We start from the raw sequence: 19,019 nt of genomic DNA, 5'->3' as shown, positions 1-19,019 counted from the left end.
ACTGTATCTGCACATGAGCGATCGCTGAGCGATTCATAGACTAAGGCTGCATCGGTGATTGGGCATCTTCTGGGTGATTTTTCTGCTTTTGCCGCTGAGGGTAACTCCCCAATCCCCTCATGTATCCCACCCAATGACAGCCTCCTCAATACTTGCGATGGCGCCTTGGACAGCTCCACCTATGCTAATGTTTTCTCCCATGAATTTTCCAGATTTGTGCTGCAATGGTGTTGTCCCAAGCACCGGGAGGTTGTTGGGCTTCGAATCGTTGCCGTCCGCAAGGCTGCTGGGTTGTGCGGCTATTGCCGTCAGTGATGGCACCGAATTGTTTGCTTGCTACGTCTGCCAGTTGAGGGATTGGTGGTTGCCCTGTTTTCTCCCTTACTCCCTTGCGTGCTCAGCCTCCTCCTCACATCAATGCTCCAATCTGAATTCCGTCTCTACGAGTGACCTGCTGGATATGAGATGGTGCGTGTGTTCCTTTGCTACTGGTTCCTTTTTTTTTGGTTCTAACATTTAATTCTTTGTTGATCTGTGTAGGCAAATAGGTCATTCCTCTGATCCTAATTCCGTTGAGCCATCTTTACCTATATCCTTTAGCTATGTTTATCCTCCATTTTCAGGATGGTTCTTCTTCAGATGATGTCAGGTAGTTTGTCTTTCCATGTCCTTTCTTTTTGTGAATTTGGTCGTGCCTAAAGATTTTTTTAACACTGAGTTGGGATTTCAATGTACATTTCTCTTGCTTTTTTGTAATACAACTGGGGATATTAATCCTAGGTGAGCACATACAACATATATTATTGTTGTGTATTATTATGTCAGACTGTAATGACCTTTGATTACCATGCATACGGAGACATGACTATTCACAACGGTAAATGATGTGACATACAAGAACTTGGATTCGATAGAGTAGCAAAGAGCAAACTTGAAATTGTTTCTACCTGCACTTAAACACGCGGTTTGGTTGAGAAATATCGGCACCAGGTTAAAAAACAAACAGTAATAGAATGGTAGGCCGTAGAGGCTCTGAAGTAGTGAAAGCACTTAAAGTTGGATGCACAAGAATCGATTGGGTACACCAACGGAGAATAAACCTAGATAATTTCTCGGAGCATGTAATATCGAGTTCTAATTCAAAAACATGGTTGCGCCTTAGCCTTTTTTCACCATCTTCAGCTGTAAATGTGTCATCTCAGAAAGTTCGATATCCAATGGGCGATATTAGTTTTCGGTACATTGTTAGAAACATAGGTATCTTAGTTCCCGGTACGCCCATGATGTTTTCTTTCCTTTTGTTGTCTTGCAAAAGGAAACCCAACACTTCTCACTGAAACTATGCAGCTGAAAGGCATATGAAAGAATTCAAAATACACAGGTAGTGTATGGGCGTGCTTGCTAAGATACTTATTTCTTTATCTCAGGTATGAGCATGTTTATTTGCAGGTGCTTATACACAGCCTTTATCTGGTATTGGTTATCCGTTTGTGTTACTGAGCCTTGGTTATCTGATTTGCTCACGGCCTAGCTACATTCACCCAATGGGTGCTTGATGTGGGCAATGGTAAAGCCTATTGACACAAAAGAAGAAGCATGTATCTTCTGGATTTCTATACCCTCTAACATGGTATTAAGGCCAACCTTGACCATATTCTCCCTGTTGTTCATGCTATCCATAACTCATTTACTGACTTTTTTTTATGCTTCATTCCTAGCACATCAACCAATTGTTTGTCCTACCAACAACTTGGCTAATGCAATAAATTATGTGGTTTTCTCTAACATACCTAAAATTGCTACACATTTGACCGTGTTCATACCATCTGCCAAAAAATGGATCATACCGGTGATGTCAATCTATTATTTCATCTCTTATGCATAACTGAATCCCTGTAAGTTCTACCCGAGTACCCGAGATTGTTATCCATCTTTTTGGATCCATCTAAATTGGTGATTTTGACTATTTCAGAGATAGAGTGTAGTTATTTTTGCTGAATTGTATCCGATTGGTTTCCTGTTGCATTCTAGGATATTTAAACTCTAAATGTTAAATATTTCACACTCACTTTTACCTGAAAAATAACAAAATAACCACCATTCCATTATTGATGGCAGTGAAGTGATTGCAGACTACACATGCCACATCTTTTGCCAGGCTTGATACTAACGAGGGTAGGTATTGTTGGTCTCAAGTACTCTTTCTCAATATATATTGTGGTGATAATGCACACTCTGTCTGTGAACTTCAGGATGCTTATTCTTTGTGATGACAAGTATCCTAAATATGTTTATTTTGCTGTTTGTCTTTTTACGCTTTGGTTCGTAACTCTATTCCAATAAAGTGAGATTTCTTTTGTATTGTAAATAGCAGGACCTTCCCCTCTATCCTATGGCACGCCCTTGACCTGCTGCTCCAGGGAAGTTTTGTCTAGCGGCGGCACATATATGCCATCTCTGCAGCTGTTAACATGTACAAGCTTATTTAGGTCAGTAGCTTATTTGTCAGTCATTTTCTCTCAATAAATGGTTTTGAGTAATAATATTTCCCATAGCCATAGGAGATGAATTTTCGTTTGTACACAAGTCAGTGTTTTTGTTTTACCATCTGTGTCGCTCCACAAGTGATGATTGATTTCCCTATCAGGCTTCAGCCATCTTCGCATTAGAGCATGACGCCGATGCCTGCCTTGGACATCAGAATGGAAGTCGCCATATTTTTACTGTTTGCATATTTTTATTTTGCTTTTACAATTTGGCCACCATGTCTTTATTTCCCATGTTCCATAGCAATTTTTTTTTCTTCAATTCGTAGTTGATTGAGGAATATTTAACAATAATATAAAACATTGAAATCTCACCAGTAGTGTTTGGTATAGATCAGTGTGCAGTTTATCTTCCCTTTTGTTCCTTTTGTTAACTACCTACTTAACATGCATCTCAGACTATTTATTGATGCACAGGGCCTTTTAGCTGCTAGATTTCCTGCTCTAGACTGTCGTCTTGCAAAAAGTAAAATCCGTTAGCTTGCAGGCCATGACATGCAGTTTTGTGAGCTCCAAGATGGCGGCTGGAACAGCTTCATCACATGTTGCTATCTCCTGTGTGTTACAAATCATGTCATATTCTTGCTTCATTTGCTACCGGAGTGTGTTAGAGATCTCTTTCCCGGTAGTGTGGTGCACATGTTTGCTGCTTGCAAATAGAATAGATTTGAATACAATGACCAACAATACCTGAAGCTTTACTATATTGTACAGTTTGTAATGTATGCCTAAGCATGTGATTGGTTATGGTTATTTGTTTCATACACCTATAAGCAACTTTTAATATTTTAGATAACCTGTCATTTGATTCTAGAATGATCTCATATTAAGGCTGGTGTTGTACGGTCTGGTTAATTTACCTTAGAGATCCCAATTGCACCATGGATCTTATTGGCATTGGAAACAACCTCCCCGACTGCTGGCTCATATTGTTTGACGAGAACGAGCAGCATAAGCAGGTTCCTCATCCACTCCATGGCCGGCAGGAAGAGGTCCATGCTCTTCGGCGTCCCTGCCCCATATCTTCAGATTCCTGAAATGTGTCATGAAGACTTTACTACTGCACCTCTGCTTGGTTGTAAGCTATTTTATGAGACGAAGAAGACACCAATGCTGATGACTAATGAAACAAGAGCAAAAGGAAGTCCACAACCATCTATCGATTAATGCCGCCAGCAAATCCAGTTCAATGTGTGTTTCGCCCACTACATAGTACTGTAAAAACATGTACCGACAGGGAATCAACTGCCTACGACAATAGTACTCCCTCCGTCTATCAGTCTATGAATAAGTGAAGTTTGTCTAAGTCTGAATTTATTTAGACACTAAACAGTATCTAGATACATTCAGATTTAGACAAATCTTAGATGTCTATTTATAGACATAGATAGTAGTCAAAATTAGGGTCATTGACTTACGTATGCCTCCGTGATGCAGCTTCCGTCACTATGTGACCCTATACAAACATATATTGTCGGCATCAACTAATATATGCAACCATACTACGTATAACTAATTTTAAATAGAACAACTAATAGCTCCACAAACCAGCAAGCATATTCTCGAAACAAACTTAACATAGAACTCATACAAAAAAAAGGTAAGTCCACAGGCGCGGCGTGCCGCCGCGCCAAAGCTTACTAGTCCATATATTAGAGCCATACAAAATGGCGGCCTCACAGAGCTCATGGTACCGCCGGACTGGGCTGCTCCAGCTCCACCACCGCCCGCGGCACCAGCGTATGTTCCGCCACTTGCGAACTGGCCGTGGGCGATACCGGAGCTCATCATGATCGACAGCGACGACGAGAACCGGTGGGCGCATACTATGTAAATTATGTTTTCATGTTTAAAGAATGCAAAATTGGACAAAAATGCATCGTGCCGCTGGAGCCACCCGTGACGCAAACGGACACGGAAGGCCATGGATGGCCAAGGAGGTGGAGCAGAGCCGGCCGTAAGGGGCAGGCAGAGTTTAGTCGCTTCATCAGCATAAATAAACATGCAAAATATCTACGTCACTTCAGATCAGAGTACTACCGAGTACTAAATTACACTGGAGTATTTGTTTTTTCATGACCACTACAGAGCCGGAGCCATCGATGCTGCCACGGAAATGGAGCTGCCGCAGCGGAGGCCATGTCCTAACCTGACCGGAGAGTTCAGATCGGAGTAGTACTAATTTACAGTATTTTTTTTTTTTTTTTGCTTCGTGGCCACTACAGATTGTTCTACGTATTATAAATAAAAAAGGTTCACCTTAATTTGGTCGCATGGTGATGTCTAAACTAGCATACATATTTTAAAGAAAATAAAATACTTTCTCCTTTTCAAACTTATTGAGAAAATAATTGTAGATTCGCTTTTATTTACATACTAAGCAAAAAAATGTCTAAATACATCTATTTCTAGATAAATCTGCAACGAATAATTTTGAACCAGAGGACTATTTTTATTAAAAACAATTTTTTGTTGATAGTGCATATTGTTAGAAAAAATACAAGGTATGGTGAACATGCAAAGCATAATGTGAATTCATCATTTAAAAAAATTATGTTTAAGTTTGTGTTGTTTCGCGGCAACGGCGGGAATAGTGCTAGTTTTGGTCATAACTATCTAACGGTAATTTCCCCCATGCGCAATTTTTTCCATGGAGAGTTGTGTTTTTACACGGCTAGAGTTGTGTGGGAAAATTATCTGACACCAGTTCCACCACCACCACCAGGTTCACCCAAAGCTCCTATATATGGCATTGGACGAACTGATTCCAGTTCCACCGCCTTGTGCCTTTTCCGTGTCTGACACTAGTAAATCGACTTCCTTCCGGACTCGGTCGGGTACCAAATTAAGCCGAATCTCATGGTTCTCCGCCTCTTTCTGAGGCTATACATATGTATGCATATCCTTCTATCTGCGTGTCTGTATATTCCTCAAGCTGCGCGCTTTTACGATCGATCAAACCGAGCCACCAGTGCCCCTGTACTTTGGTTTCTATGGCTTCGTGGTCTGACCTGCCGCCAGAGCTTTTAGGCCTCGTCATCGCCAAGCCGCCCAACCCCGCGGACCGTCTGCGCTCACACGCCGTCTGCCGCGCCGTCTGCTGTTCATGGAACTCCGCGGTGCGCCACCATCACGCTGCCACAGCACACCAGCCTTTGCCATTGATCATGCTCATCCAGCACGGCTACTTCCTGGACCCCTCCGACGGTTCCTCGCACCGCCTCCCTTCCTTCCCCGACGACGGCATCCTCATCGGCGGATCCACCGACGGCTGGCTTGTCCTTGGCCACGGTCGCGAGTACATCGACGACAACGCACGCAAGTACCACCTGGAAGGCTACCTCCTGCACAACCCTTTCTCCCGCACGTCCGTGCCGCTCGCCGAGCTAGACGCCGCCATAGGGACCGCTTCGAAGATTCGCAAGTTCCTCATGCGGTCCACTGCCGATGACTTGGTCGCCGTACTGACCAACGACAGGAAATGTCCGCTTGTCATAGTCCGGCCGGGGAAGGGTACGTGGTCAGCGAAGCCGCATAATGTTCCCTGCATCAACACCATCGACCTTGCTTTTCTGGGGGACAAACTCTACGGGATCACCAAGGCTGAGGACCTCATCTCACTCGACCTTGCATTGGATGGCAATGGGACACCCATGGCTATCAACTACAAGCGTGTCATCAGGCAACCTTTAGGTTATGATGATTACGACGCATGGACCGATGAAGACGAAGAAGTTGAAGATGTTGAGGAAAAAGATAATGATGAAGAAGCTGATGTAGAAGAAGATGATGATGATGAAGAGGATGATGTGGAAACGGAAGAAGAGGAGCCTACGGAAGAGGATGACCGGCCTATTATGGGTCCCTACGACTTTTCAAACGATGCAGAAACCAAGAAATGCATTATCACCACGAGAAACCTTGTTGAGTCACGTGGGAAGCTTCTCATGGTACGTCGACAACTAGTAATGTGTAAACCGTCATTCACTCGCCAAGTGGATGTTTTCGAGGCGGACACCAACAGCGGCGCTTGGGTGCCACTGCCAATGGAAAGTGGGCTAGGTGGAGGTCGGGCGTTGTTCATTGGCAGCAACATAGGTTTCTCAAAATCAGTTTCTGTGCCCCATGGAGAGGTCGAGGAGGATACCATTTACTTTATCGACACTGGCGAAGTGTTCAAAATGAAGTCCCAGACATCGACCTTGCCACGGTGGTTGTGCCGACCTCCTCAAGGGATGACGTGGCTCTTCCCTCCAGAGCTAGTGCTTTAACATTCAGTGGACATAAATTATGTAAAACTCCTATGAAAATATTATGCAAGACCAACTTTAACTTTTAACCTGTTTTCCTCTCCATGGACCTCTCCATGGGGCGCAAAATCAGTTGCATAAACATATACTGTACTGTATTAGTTTAGATCCACCGCAACATATGGGTTAGAACGCACATGCATGCTGTAGTCAGTCGACACTGTATCCATGAACGTCACCAAAATCGCTCGAGGAGCTTCTCGCAATAGGCAGGCCTACCGCTGCGGACGAGCTGCATCAGCTCTGACTGATTCTCAGCGAGTCGGCGTCTAGGACAACGTCGACGCGATTGAATGCCACGATACCAACGAAAACACTGGCTGTTGGAGCTAGGGAGCTGCTGAACATCTCGCTAGCTACGGGAACTGCTGCCCAAGGGACAAATGTAATGGGGAAAGGACGCGGGCGGGGACCTTTGAACACGATGCAGGACGTGGTGTGTGCTCGACAGAAAATGCTGCAGCGCGGCTCGACGCAAACGGACGCGAAACAATCAGCCAGTTGAAATATGTGTCCGCACCCCAGTCCAACGGCCTGACGCATAGCGATCGGGTTATATGTCGATATGCAAAAAAATTATATCTTGCATGCGTCTTGGCAGACACACCGCGGTCGCGCCGCGTGACCACTCGTTACTTCCACGGGTTTGCCTAGCACCAGGCGCGAGGCCTGTTTCGAGCGCATCGTTTCGGCGTCTGCGCCGCAGCCTTCGTCATCAATAGCGTCGTCTCGTCTTCTGCACGTGCACCAAGCCTGGCGGGTGGTGGCTGGCCTTCTGCGTCACCATCAATAACATCGTGTCCCCCGTGCGCCCGGCCTTTAAAAGGCGTCCGGCATCGTCCCTGTCATCGCCCACACCAACACCTCCACTCCCACCTTCACCATCGCGCGCCGCCGCATCACCATGGGGAAGAAGAAGAACGACTTCGAGGCGTCCGACAAAGAAGAAGGCGTGGCCGAACAGGATATCGCTCTCCATCGAGATGGCGCGGCTAATGCACGAGAACTGGATGCTCTAAAACTGGCGGTCCACACCCTCGGCAACATCCACAGGCATCTTTAGAGAGTGCTATTGGACTCTACACCGGGCAGTGCTCCAGCTGCAACATTCCCAGGAGTAAACGGGATCATCAAAGTATTTTACCTGCCATTTATCTGCAAATGGTATGTTATCGTTCTAGATCAGAGTGTCATCACTAATGTATTTTACGTGCCTTTTATCTGCAAATGGCAGATGTGCTTCCGCTGTGTTGCATGTTTGCAACCTGTCCGCCCAGCAACAATTGGAACATCAGCCACATGGAACCTACACCAAATTTCATAGCAATGACCAACCAATGCAAATAAACTCAAAAAAGCTCACTCACCACAGGAGGAAGATGTGTTCTCCAACACAAATCCCTCAAAATATTTACACCGAAGATAATTAGGAAATACTAGCACAATACCAGTGCGTTGCTATGGGTAACAAATTGTTTGATAATGCAGATATATTCTAGAGTTATTGACGTAAAATGATCAATCAAAATATGCATGTCGTTAAACATGCACCGGTAATGTGCTCTAGTGTTTTTTCCTCACCCGATATTTCCGAAATTTTGGCGGTAACCGGTTTTGTCATACCTACCAGTATAAGAAAATAACACCGGTATTTACTGAAATTTTTGTAATCTATTCAATTTTGACGAATTTTGGATAAATTTAAATTTTATAATAAAAATCTCGTCTGGTATTTCCGGTAGACGGTAATACCGGTGCCCTCTGATATTTTTTATAGAACGAGAAAGAACGTTACCTAAACCAGCACGAACGTTATACTTTAACTGAATAATAAGTATAGTCTGCACCATGCCTTTTTTCCTTCCTTTGTCCATAATATCTTATCTGGTATTAAATGATTCTGAATCAGTGTTGTTTTATAAATTTATCTCTTACCTCTTAGAGCAAGTCTAAAGGCTGCTGCAAATTTAACTCTCTACATCTTCATTTGTAGAGGTCTCAAAAAATTTGCCGGTTTCCACCGACATTCCGATGGAAGTGCAAAATCCACTCTCTATATTCTACTCACATATAGATTGATTTCTCTAACACTCAAACGGTGTCTGACAGAAACGCGAACATTCAATCCAATATAGTCTTTTTCTTTGCAAATCAATACAACATAATCTATGTAGAACATAACAGTTGACATAAACAAAATAACTGATAATGAAACCATCTAGTTGTGACCCATCGTGTAGTCAACGCGTTATTGTCGGATGAGTATGAAGAACTCGAGGCATCCATTCAACCATCACATAAAAATACAAACATCAACACAATAATCGCAATCACCGCAGCCAGCTAGCAATCAGTAGCAGAGCACACGCACACGAAGCTAGCGGCCTGCAGGGAGCAGCAAAGCATGCACGCAGCAGCTGATAGAAGCCTAGAACAGAACACGCACACAAAGATGTGCAGCCAAAACAAAACATCAACAGTCTTGTTTATCGACTATGGTCAATAGAAGGAGTCATCAATTTAACCTTATATCTTTGCAAGTAGAAGCAAGATGATCATATGTTGTACGCAGATTATTCCATCTGAACCCACAACCTATGTAATCTCAGAGAACCTATGTCTGAATTGTTTGCATCACGGTCCCCTGGGGCGGCGGTAGGAGGCACGCCTCCGCGCCGGGAGGATGATCCCAGAACCCGGCGGTTGATGGCGGCGCGGCCATCTCATCACGTCTTCGCCGCGGCCTCGCCGGGCGGGCGATGATGGGGGCAGCGGCGCGGCCGTGGAACCATGGCGGCGCGGCTCTCTCCTCCGTTCCTCGCCGCGGCTCGCCGGGCAGGCGGATTGGGGGCGGCGGCGCGGCCCTGGATCCTGGCGGCGCTATCCTCTCCTTCCTTCCTCGCCTCGGCATCGCCGGGCGGGTGGTGATGGGGGCGGATCTCGTGCTGCTCCTCCTCAAGGTCGGGATCACGGCACTAAGGGCGGCGGCCCTGGATGGCGGTCGACCTGGTGGCAGGTGGCGGGCGTCAGGTGCGGTGTAGGGTTGGGTTGGCCAGCCCGGGATGGTCGTCGACGTGGGGGTCCGACCTGAATAAAGGCGGCGGTCCTAGGGCCTCTCTTGCGTGAAGAGGAGGACCTACCGGAGGCCTGGACTCGTGATCTGGCCGGAGGGTTGAGTTCTGGAAGGCTCCGCCGGCGAATGTAACGAGTGCTTTGCCCGGAGTTTGCTCGGATCGGAGGTATTCGGTCGTGCGCACCCATGCGTTTATTCCGACCGTTTGGTTTTGGAGGGAGCGGCGCGAAGCTCTTTTTCCGTGTTGACATCAAGTGACTATGGATCCATGATGAAAGTCGGAAGAAGAGAATTTCTTGAAGGTCGGAGGGAGGACTAGCTAAGGGAGGTTCAATTCTCCGCGCCGTTGAGGGGCTTGCTTGGTGTCCCGGCTTCACGACAGCGGTTTGGAAGTGGGGCGGCAACACAGGTGAAGCGCGAGTCCTACCTTTCGAGTGAAAACCCAAGATCTGGTCTTAACCGGTTGTGCTCGTCGGTGACCTTGGTGGAGGCATTGTTTTGAGAGCGGGAACTATCTTCGTGGTGAAAACCTAAGATCTTTGATCGGACGACGACGGTGTTTGAGCACTTGTTCCCTTCTTGAAGGCGTCGTTTTTGGAGAGTCCGTAATTCAGGTGTTGTCATGGTGGTGGATGTATTGTCGTTGTTAGGCCCGAGATACCGTAGCGGGACTTTTGTTTCTTAGTTTTCTTTTCCTTTTTTTGGCTGTGTGCATCCGTAGTGCCATTAGGGTGGTGCGTTGTTGCAGAGGCTGGGTGTAATTGGTATCTTCCCGATATTAATATATTTCCTTTATCGAAAAATTTAATTGAGGACATCTAAAATCTCCTTTAGAAATTGGCACAACTGCAACTCTCAATAGTAGATGCACACTTGTTTAGTATTTGCCGCAACTCCAACTTGCCCTGCTCTCTCTGAACCAAAGATCAGAGATAAGATAAATGGCAAATTGAAGTAGCGGTGTACCCTGCACACTGGCTATGTTCGTAGTGCCTCCACGCAGTTTCAGTTAAATACCGAACTGAAGTAAGCGTTGGCAAGCGCAGAAGCGCTATAGAAGCAGATTAGAGTGACGGCAGTCAGCTCGGACTTGTTCAAAGACTCGGCGCTGCGAACGTGAGGACGCGGTGCAGCATCATCATTGGCGAGCGCGAGGGAAGCAGACTGGAGAGGTGGCGATCATCTCACTCGTGGTGCAGGACCAGATCGAGAGAGAGCGCCGGCAGCAGGGATGCAACCTTCAGGCAATCTTGCCGAGGAGGTCGTCCCGATCTGGAGGAGGAGGTCGGCCGGTGGTGGGACCCTGGGCGGGGTAGGAGTTGGCAAAGCCTAAACACGATCGAGCGATCGACCTGGAGCTTTTCTTGACGACGCGATAGATTCGGTAGGAATCAGAGTTCGATGCCAACTCCTTCTCGACGAGAGGAAAGTCACGAGCAACTGCCGTTGTTTGTACGAACGAAGCATACAAAGGCCTTTCGGTCCTGGGTTTTTTCACGCGTGAAGGCCGGAAGGCAAATCTAGCAGGGTTTTTTTACGGTCAAAAATTTGGCCCGGTTTTTTTACCTACCAACACCACCTATTTCCGTATAATAGTAAAGAAGATAAGAAACCAGCTAGACTCAATTCGACAAGAACTGCGAAAGAGACGAAACTAACCAAGTATATATACTTGTGTTTTGTTTTTCAGTAAGACATAATGATTGGGCTACATGAACAAGTTCACCACCATGTCTCATGTTGCAATAATCAGAACTGAAATGGCATACTATGCATAAGAGTAAAGTATTTTTGTGGTTCAAAGTTGCTCAAAATTTTAGGCCATAAATTAAGTGTCTTTAGGTAATATTGGACACCTGCTAATGGTTCTAGGAATCCTTGACTTCATACATATCTGTGGTTCTAGGAATCCTTGACTTCATACTGGAATGAAATAAATGGCAGTACTAGCTACTTCTGAAATTTTGTCTGCTTTAGTGACAGTATTAGCTCGGTGAGTCTCAAGGTACACTAAATTATAGCAACCTTTTATCATTAACGATGAAGCCTTACATTTATCTTCTTTACTTTATGCTCACTCAAGCTTTTTATGAATCAATGATCACACAAATATGAACTCAAATCTTGGGTAGACCAAAAGATGCGACACCCACAGTCCACTAAAAACATTCAGTCCAACAGCTTCTCGTGCTAGACCATATAATTACAGAAGAGGCAAAGATGGGAAGGGAGAAATCAGAGGAGACCATACCTCCAGGCTCCAGCCGGTTCAACCTAGAGTATGGCGGACGGCAGATCGGAGAGAGGAGACCACCTCGTGGAAAACTTGGCTTGCAGATTCAGCGGTCGAGGGCGTCTCAGACCTTCAATGGTGGTGAGGACTGGTCGTGGCGCCCCCAGCCTCCACGGCAGCGCTGGTGTGGGGTCGCATCAAGGGCGAGAGGGGAGGGTGAGGAGCATTGGGAAGAAAGACACAGCAGCAGAGAGGAGTGGTGGCGCATGTGATGGCAGCACTCGAGGACTTGGGGAGGGGGCAGACAAAGATTTTGTGAGAAATCCAGCAAGGTGTGAGAGGCAGGCTTGACGGCAGAGGAAGGAGAGGGGAGGCTGGGGGATTCATGGATGGTGAGTACCAAAGGGCAGCGGTCGGGAGGGAGAACGGCAGCAATGCTATTCCTAGGTCTGTAACGACAGGATACTTCCTCGGCAAAACACAATCGCCAACCGACTTAGCGCCACCATCCAGCTACAACATGAAGTGTTAAGGCGTATGCTAAAACCCAACCGCTCGAGCAACCACAGGCCAGCAGAACCCAGGGAGCATAGAGTGGCAGACAGCACAAAACTACAGGAATTTTGGTGGACAAGTAACCACAACATGATAACCACAGGAAATGCCATCAAGAAGCTCGTAGAAACTTTTCACGGCAAAGCATAAGCGTGGCAACAAGTTAACTAGGTCAAGTGGCGAGTACTAAGATATATAAATAGCACTGCAAGGGAAGGCAGTTAAGCGGTAAAGAGTTTGCCTCCACCGATCCTGATTTGCCTACTAGTATCTCGATAGGCTCCTATCCAACGACCCCCATGTACAAAATGAGACCAGCCAAGGAAGGTAGCAACTGGCACACGACAGAAATCCCCAAAGTAAGCTGCATCATCGCAGCAAAGTCACTGGAGCATATCATGAACGCCACACGCCAGCTGCCCCCGAACCTGCCCCCAGATACCAATCAAGCCAGATATCTGTATGTGTTGGCGTTGTCCTTGTCACGCTCCAGGTAGTCCCTGGTGATGAGATCCTCAATCCGCTTCTTGATAGCTTTGAAGTCAGGCTGCAGTGGGCACAAAATCAGGTTAGGACACACAGTTCAGGTTAAACATCTGCTAGTTCCAAACCAACCAAAATATCAAAACAAATAAGCAGTCTACAAAACCATAAACGGCTACAGTAGCTATGTCACTCCAGGTACGGGCCTATTTTGGTCATACAACTATTCATATATATAATGAGCTACTTCATCAGCAACTAAAACATGTGCTGATAAGGTCAATTAATTTGGAACAGAGGGAGTACATGCCTAGTGCTTTCCTTCCCTTTTTCAAGGGTGGGTAAATGCAACAGTTCTTTTGTTTCATGATAGAGGGTAGAATAATAAAACAACTTAAAGAGTGTAATATCAGGCATCACGCAAAGGTAATTGATCGATATGGATAGGAAAAGTCAACCAGAACACCACGTGAGCAACTAGGAAAAAATGATGATACGGCTAGATATGCAAATGGAATTTGCAGATGTGCCACAAAAGCAAGAGCTGAATTCCATATAACCAAATATGTAGAGAAGAGAAAATGTACTGTAAGTACCTTGAACATGCGGCTGAGCTGCTCCACACATTCCGCAACTAGCTGGGTATGGGCCATGACTTTGCGGCTTTTCATGATACGGACAATCGACGCATCAATTGCATACCTCCTGTCCTTGTCAACATCTTCAACAACCTTTTTCTTCTCATCAACAGGAGGCAGGGGTATCTGCACATTATGTCAAATATTCAATCATAAGAAAAGCATCACTGCAGATAGCAGATGGCCTATAATGCTAACAAAACAAAAAACAAAAAACTAGGAGTACCTTGATTCTTCTCATCCTGTCAGTAAATTTTGAATTGAACTCGAAAACATCATTGGGCGAAATAGATCTACCAGCTGGCTCTTTGGTAAGAATCTTGTATTTCGCGCAAGACAGAGAATGGAGCAAACGCACAACATCATCATCCGACAGGTTCAGCTGTGTTACAATCTCAGAGTAACTAAGCCTATCAACTCCATTGAATAACAACAGCAACGCAGCCTGCCAAAAGAAAAGGAATGTCAAAATGACAGGTTACAACTTAGAAGTACGCATTTGCCAAAGCGACTGAATACGACTTAATTCAAAATACCTGATATGTTGTAACAATGAGCTCTATAGTTTTGGTTTCAAATTTTGCATTGATATTGCAGGTTCCCAACGAGTATATCCAGGTAAGCTTCCTGTGCTTTGTTCTTGTTTGGTAAAACTCCTTGAAAACCTCTACACATTTAACCTGAAGGTATTGAGAAGAATAAGTTTCCGTTTCAAAATTATAAAGATGAGCTTTGATGCCTGGGTTTCATACTGTCATGTTAACAAATATGTGTAACTCATGCTCCTAAATCCACAAGAAAAAGGTTATCTTACCATCTCAGAAGGAAGGCTTATTTCAAAAGTTTTGTATGTTGGCCAGAATCCTGTTGTCAAGACAGTAACAGCCAAGTCTACCCCAGGATGCAACTCTTGATGTTCAGCTACAAACTCTTCAAACTTAGTTTGATGATCTCTTGCAAGAGTAAGGTCAGTAACCATGCCTTCCATTTTTGAAGTAAACTGCCCACCACACTGCTGCTTAAGCTTTGTCAGGATGCTTCTTTCATGTTCATCATTAGCACTCTTGTCAAAAAGCAATCTCCTTGCAAGTTTCTTCCTGTCAATTGTTCCACACATTTGAAGATAAATACTAAGATCTAATCCAAGACAGACCCTCCCGATATGGAGGCTAAATAGGCAAAAGACCAAGTAAGGTTACAAGAGATCACCTGTAGAACTCAGCAAAGAGATCTTTATCACTTATGTATGCGAGCAGGCGCACCACCTGAAAGTTATTCACTATCAAACCAGAGTTCCTTCTGCTATAACTTTATGATAACAGTAAATCCAAAGGCAGTAGTGGTGTACCTTCTCAAGGGCATCTTCAATAGCTTCATCACTGAGCTTTTCACTGCAGCCTTTCTTCAAAATGTTGTCACAGAAGGTGGCGAGTAATTCAGCACTTGAACTGCCAGAGACACCCTTATTGCAGAAGACCTCAAAGGCTTCTTTAAGTGCCTGAACAAAGAGAAATTTGAGGATGAGGCAGCAATTTTAACTACTATACGGGCAAAATGGCATACAACTGTATCAGCCAGCAAACCTTGTGGAAGAGTGTATGGCCATGGAAACAATCTGTGACATATGCTACATACTTATCATGCAGTGCAATGATTTTCCAGACAAAAACCTAAAAGGCAAATAACACACATTAGGAAACAAATCTTGTGATAGAGGTGCAGTAAATCAAGTTACACACCTGTTCCTGCATTCCAACCATCTCCTTCTTCTCTGGCTGTACAAATGACTAATATTAGAATACTTGTTCACAGAAAATTAATAAATCAAATAACACAACTAAACCACTAGGTGGCAAGAGCTCATCCATCAATCACAATGCAGACCAAACGCAAGTACTAAACAAAATGTCAGATGTAATCTCAACGCCAGTTGGCAACTCCAATAGTCAGGTGTCAACTATTTTAAGAGTATTCACTGGACAGTGGAGCTACATGACACTACAGTGCGAATTGAATTGTTCAAAAACTGAACCACAATAAAAAAAAGTGCAGAAATGAAGCAATGGTTGGAGCAAATACTGCACCTTCTTATTGCTAGCAGAATCTTCTGCTTGCTTGACCAAAGCTGTACCCTCATTCGTAACATGCTGCAAAGGTGTTTAATTCAATTATAGTTGACGGTGAACTGCAAGTAATAGAAAGGAGAGCCGGGATAATGTGCACTATAGTCAATACCGATTTGAACATGTTAGAAACAGGTTCCAGACCACGGGTGATTTTTGAGAAGAGCGAAAACATCCTTTTAAGATCATCCACCTGTAGCAAAAGATGAAGAGTGGGCAATTCCGTTCATGAATAATTATAAATACTGTATAGAAATATAAATGCCTTGTTCTGATCAAACCTTGTCATCCCGAAGCAATGCATAACATCCAGAATGTTCCTTCTCCAGAAGTTGTGTTGCATAGTTGGCAAGCAATTCATTTTGCACTCTCTGTAAGAAGAGGAAAGGTGATTAGATAAAATTATTTCACAGACTGCGCTATTTTGCATCATTTCTCAGAGAAGATCATTAGAATACAAAAGTATGAATGCATATTCAGAATACATAGTGGATAATACTAGTGGAGAAATAGTTTTGAATAGGTACAGCAAACATTCAACAAACCTCCAGCAACTTTGGCTCACTGTTAATATGCAAGTAGTGACCAACTCGCTCCTTCTCTCTTTTCAGGCACTCCTCAGCCTAATGAAAGAGGCATCAGCAAATCTATTACATAGAACAAAAAGAAATATTATGCAGGGCAAAGGTCTTATTGAAGGTACCTTTATCATGTAATCTGGACAAGAATCCTCAACGATCCAGTTTTGAGCCTTGACAGAATAGTACTCTGTAGTATCCTTAAGCAAGAAATCTTCAAAGTCATTCTCATAAAACTCCATAGTAGTTAACCCGATTTCAACAAATATATCCAGGACGTCCTTCAGCAAGGTCTTGTCAATCTGTTCACCTTCACGCTCTTGATTTATCTGCAGAAGAAAGTTGTCGCAAAAGTCTGTTAAATGTTGTCAAATCATTCGATATATGTTCATCTAGGGATGCAAAGACTCACCAGAACTAACACCGCATCTTTCACCTTTCCTTTGATCTCTTGAAATATCTGTTACCATGTGTTGACTGATTAGAAGAGAAAAAAAAAACTTGGTGTGCACTAAACAGGAGAATGAAGTTAAGAAAAAGGCAGTTTACCAAGTCTCGGAAGCAAATGTACCCAACATCATTAAGTGGAGTAAGAGACCTCCGGGTGATGAAGTATCGGTCAAGATAATGGAAGAAACGTGAAAGCCAGCGAACCATGACTTTATGGTTCTTCCACCTTACGTTTAGCTGTTTTAGCATATACTCATCATGCTGCTCTTTTATTGCTGGCAAGACCTATAGTAATTTGAACAAGTTAAACCGTGAAAACAAATAATAAAGTGAAGGACAGCGCAATGAGTATAACATAATTGGACAAAAAGTTGTCAGAAAAGCATAACAGAATTATCAATCTGGATTCCTAATCCCCTGTTCATCCCATCACGTCACAGTATGACAAGTAACAAAAGTGATGGATTACTAGGAGAAAACAAAAGTGAGGCCAATAGATTATGCAAGAATACAAGTTACTTTCATAAATCAGCATGCATGACGAGGAAACAACTGCCATTGTTTCCTGCTGTACAGTGCAAGGAAAGTAGTATTCATCTCAAGAAATTAAGCAAGGAAAACACTGCAAACTATTCCACAATACAGGTTTCACTTTTATAGCTTCTATCTAGGATGGCATTTTTTATGTATAGCAGCTTTGGCCCGAAAAGGAGGGACCTTAACTGAACTGACAAACATAGCACATTGTCAAGTAAAAAAGCAAACTTACCGATGCATCCACGCAAATCTAGCTGAACTAAACCTACTACTTACTAGGTACTGGGAGTCAGCTTGTTTCAAATAGTCAAGGAACGATTTTTGACAGGGTCTGCCCGTGCGTTAGTAGATATAAATCGAAAGACCATAATCTAATCATTCGCAGCCAGTACTAGCACAACCATAGGTGCACGTTCGAAACAGAAAGCAAATCCTAATCAGATTCGCGTCGATTCACTGGACCAGAGAACCAACAGCTCCGGCATAACAAAAACGAAAAACAGGGGGCGGGCACTAGCGGGAGAAGAGGGTGAATCAGCGGTGTGCTTACCGCGTCTCGGATGTACTTCTCGAAGGCCTCGCGGTACTTGTCGTAGAGCTGCTGCGAGTAGTCGTTGGGCGGCTTCTGCGTGCACATGTTGTATATCGTCCTGCGAAAAAACAAATCAGGCGGGGGCGGAAACCCTAGATCAGCAACGGATCGGATCGAATCGGGCCGGCGGGCGGGGAGGGCGGCGGGGGTAAGGGGGCTTACGTGTAGAGCATCATGTAGTTCTCGGAGTTGAACTGCGGCTCGTTCTTGCCCTCGAGGATGTTGACGAGCTTGCCGATGCCGCCCTCCATGTAGGCCCATCCTTCCTCCAGATCGATGGTCTTGCGGTCCTGCCCCTGGCCCGCCATCGCCGCCGCCGCTAGAGCCCGCCGGCGGCCGCCGCAAACCCTAGAGGAGGACTGGAGAAGGCTGGGTTCTGTCGCCGCGTGGGGTTTGTGTCGTTTGGGGTTGGGGAGAGAGAGCAGGCTATTATGAGGAGCCAGGAGGGACTCCGTCTCGCGTACGAAGGTTCGCTTCCGTTTCCATGGGTGATCGGAGACCGTCCGATTTGAGGGTGGACGGCTGGGATGAGGTCTGTACGTACGTACGAGGGTCGTATTCGTATCAAGCACAACCACTTCTCTCCGCTACGGGTGCAGGTCGGTTCGGCGCGTCAAACTCAAACATGGTTTACAACTCTGATGATCTTAGCAGATTAGCTAATGACCGACTGAGACTATTACCCGAGTAACTAAAGGCAATTTTCAAATATACTTGTTAGGACTGTTTTATCATACGTACTGCATATGATTAATAATTATATAAAGAAGGTAAAATAACATATTGTACACTGGATTATCTCTTAGTGTTATCTCCTATGATTATGGTTTGCATGTTCCTTAAATTATGGCATGATTGATCCAATGAACTACAGTAGAAAACGACATCTAAGATAAGACAT

At 44.7% G+C, this 19,019-nt stretch overlaps 1 protein-coding gene across 1 annotated transcript; it reads right to left on the bottom strand.

Moving 5' to 3' along the window:
* Positions 1 to 12,832: 12,832 nt before the first annotated feature.
* On the bottom strand, positions 12,833 to 18,449 carry LOC124708908 (cullin-1). Its single transcript, XM_047240546.1, has 18 exons — positions 18,281 to 18,449; positions 18,077 to 18,176; positions 17,089 to 17,274; positions 16,952 to 16,999; positions 16,665 to 16,868; positions 16,507 to 16,584; positions 16,243 to 16,332; positions 16,074 to 16,154; positions 15,923 to 15,985; positions 15,578 to 15,613; positions 15,422 to 15,508; positions 15,187 to 15,336; positions 15,048 to 15,103; positions 14,653 to 14,935; positions 14,375 to 14,518; positions 14,065 to 14,283; positions 13,797 to 13,964; positions 12,833 to 13,264 (listed from the first exon to the last, which is right to left on the bottom strand). The coding sequence occupies exons 1-18, from the start codon at positions 18,424 to 18,426 to the stop codon at positions 13,163 to 13,165; spliced, it is 2,241 nt and encodes a 746-aa protein (XP_047096502.1). The 5' UTR covers positions 18,427 to 18,449; the 3' UTR covers positions 12,833 to 13,162.
* Between the last annotated feature and the right edge of the window lie 570 nt (positions 18,450 to 19,019).

The sequence above is a fragment of the Lolium rigidum genome, chromosome 4 (assembly GCF_022539505.1).
Source record: "Lolium rigidum isolate FL_2022 chromosome 4, APGP_CSIRO_Lrig_0.1, whole genome shotgun sequence".
Lineage (NCBI taxonomy): Eukaryota > Viridiplantae > Streptophyta > Magnoliopsida > Poales > Poaceae > Lolium > Lolium rigidum.
This window is presented reverse-complemented; position numbering and strand designations above follow the sequence as displayed.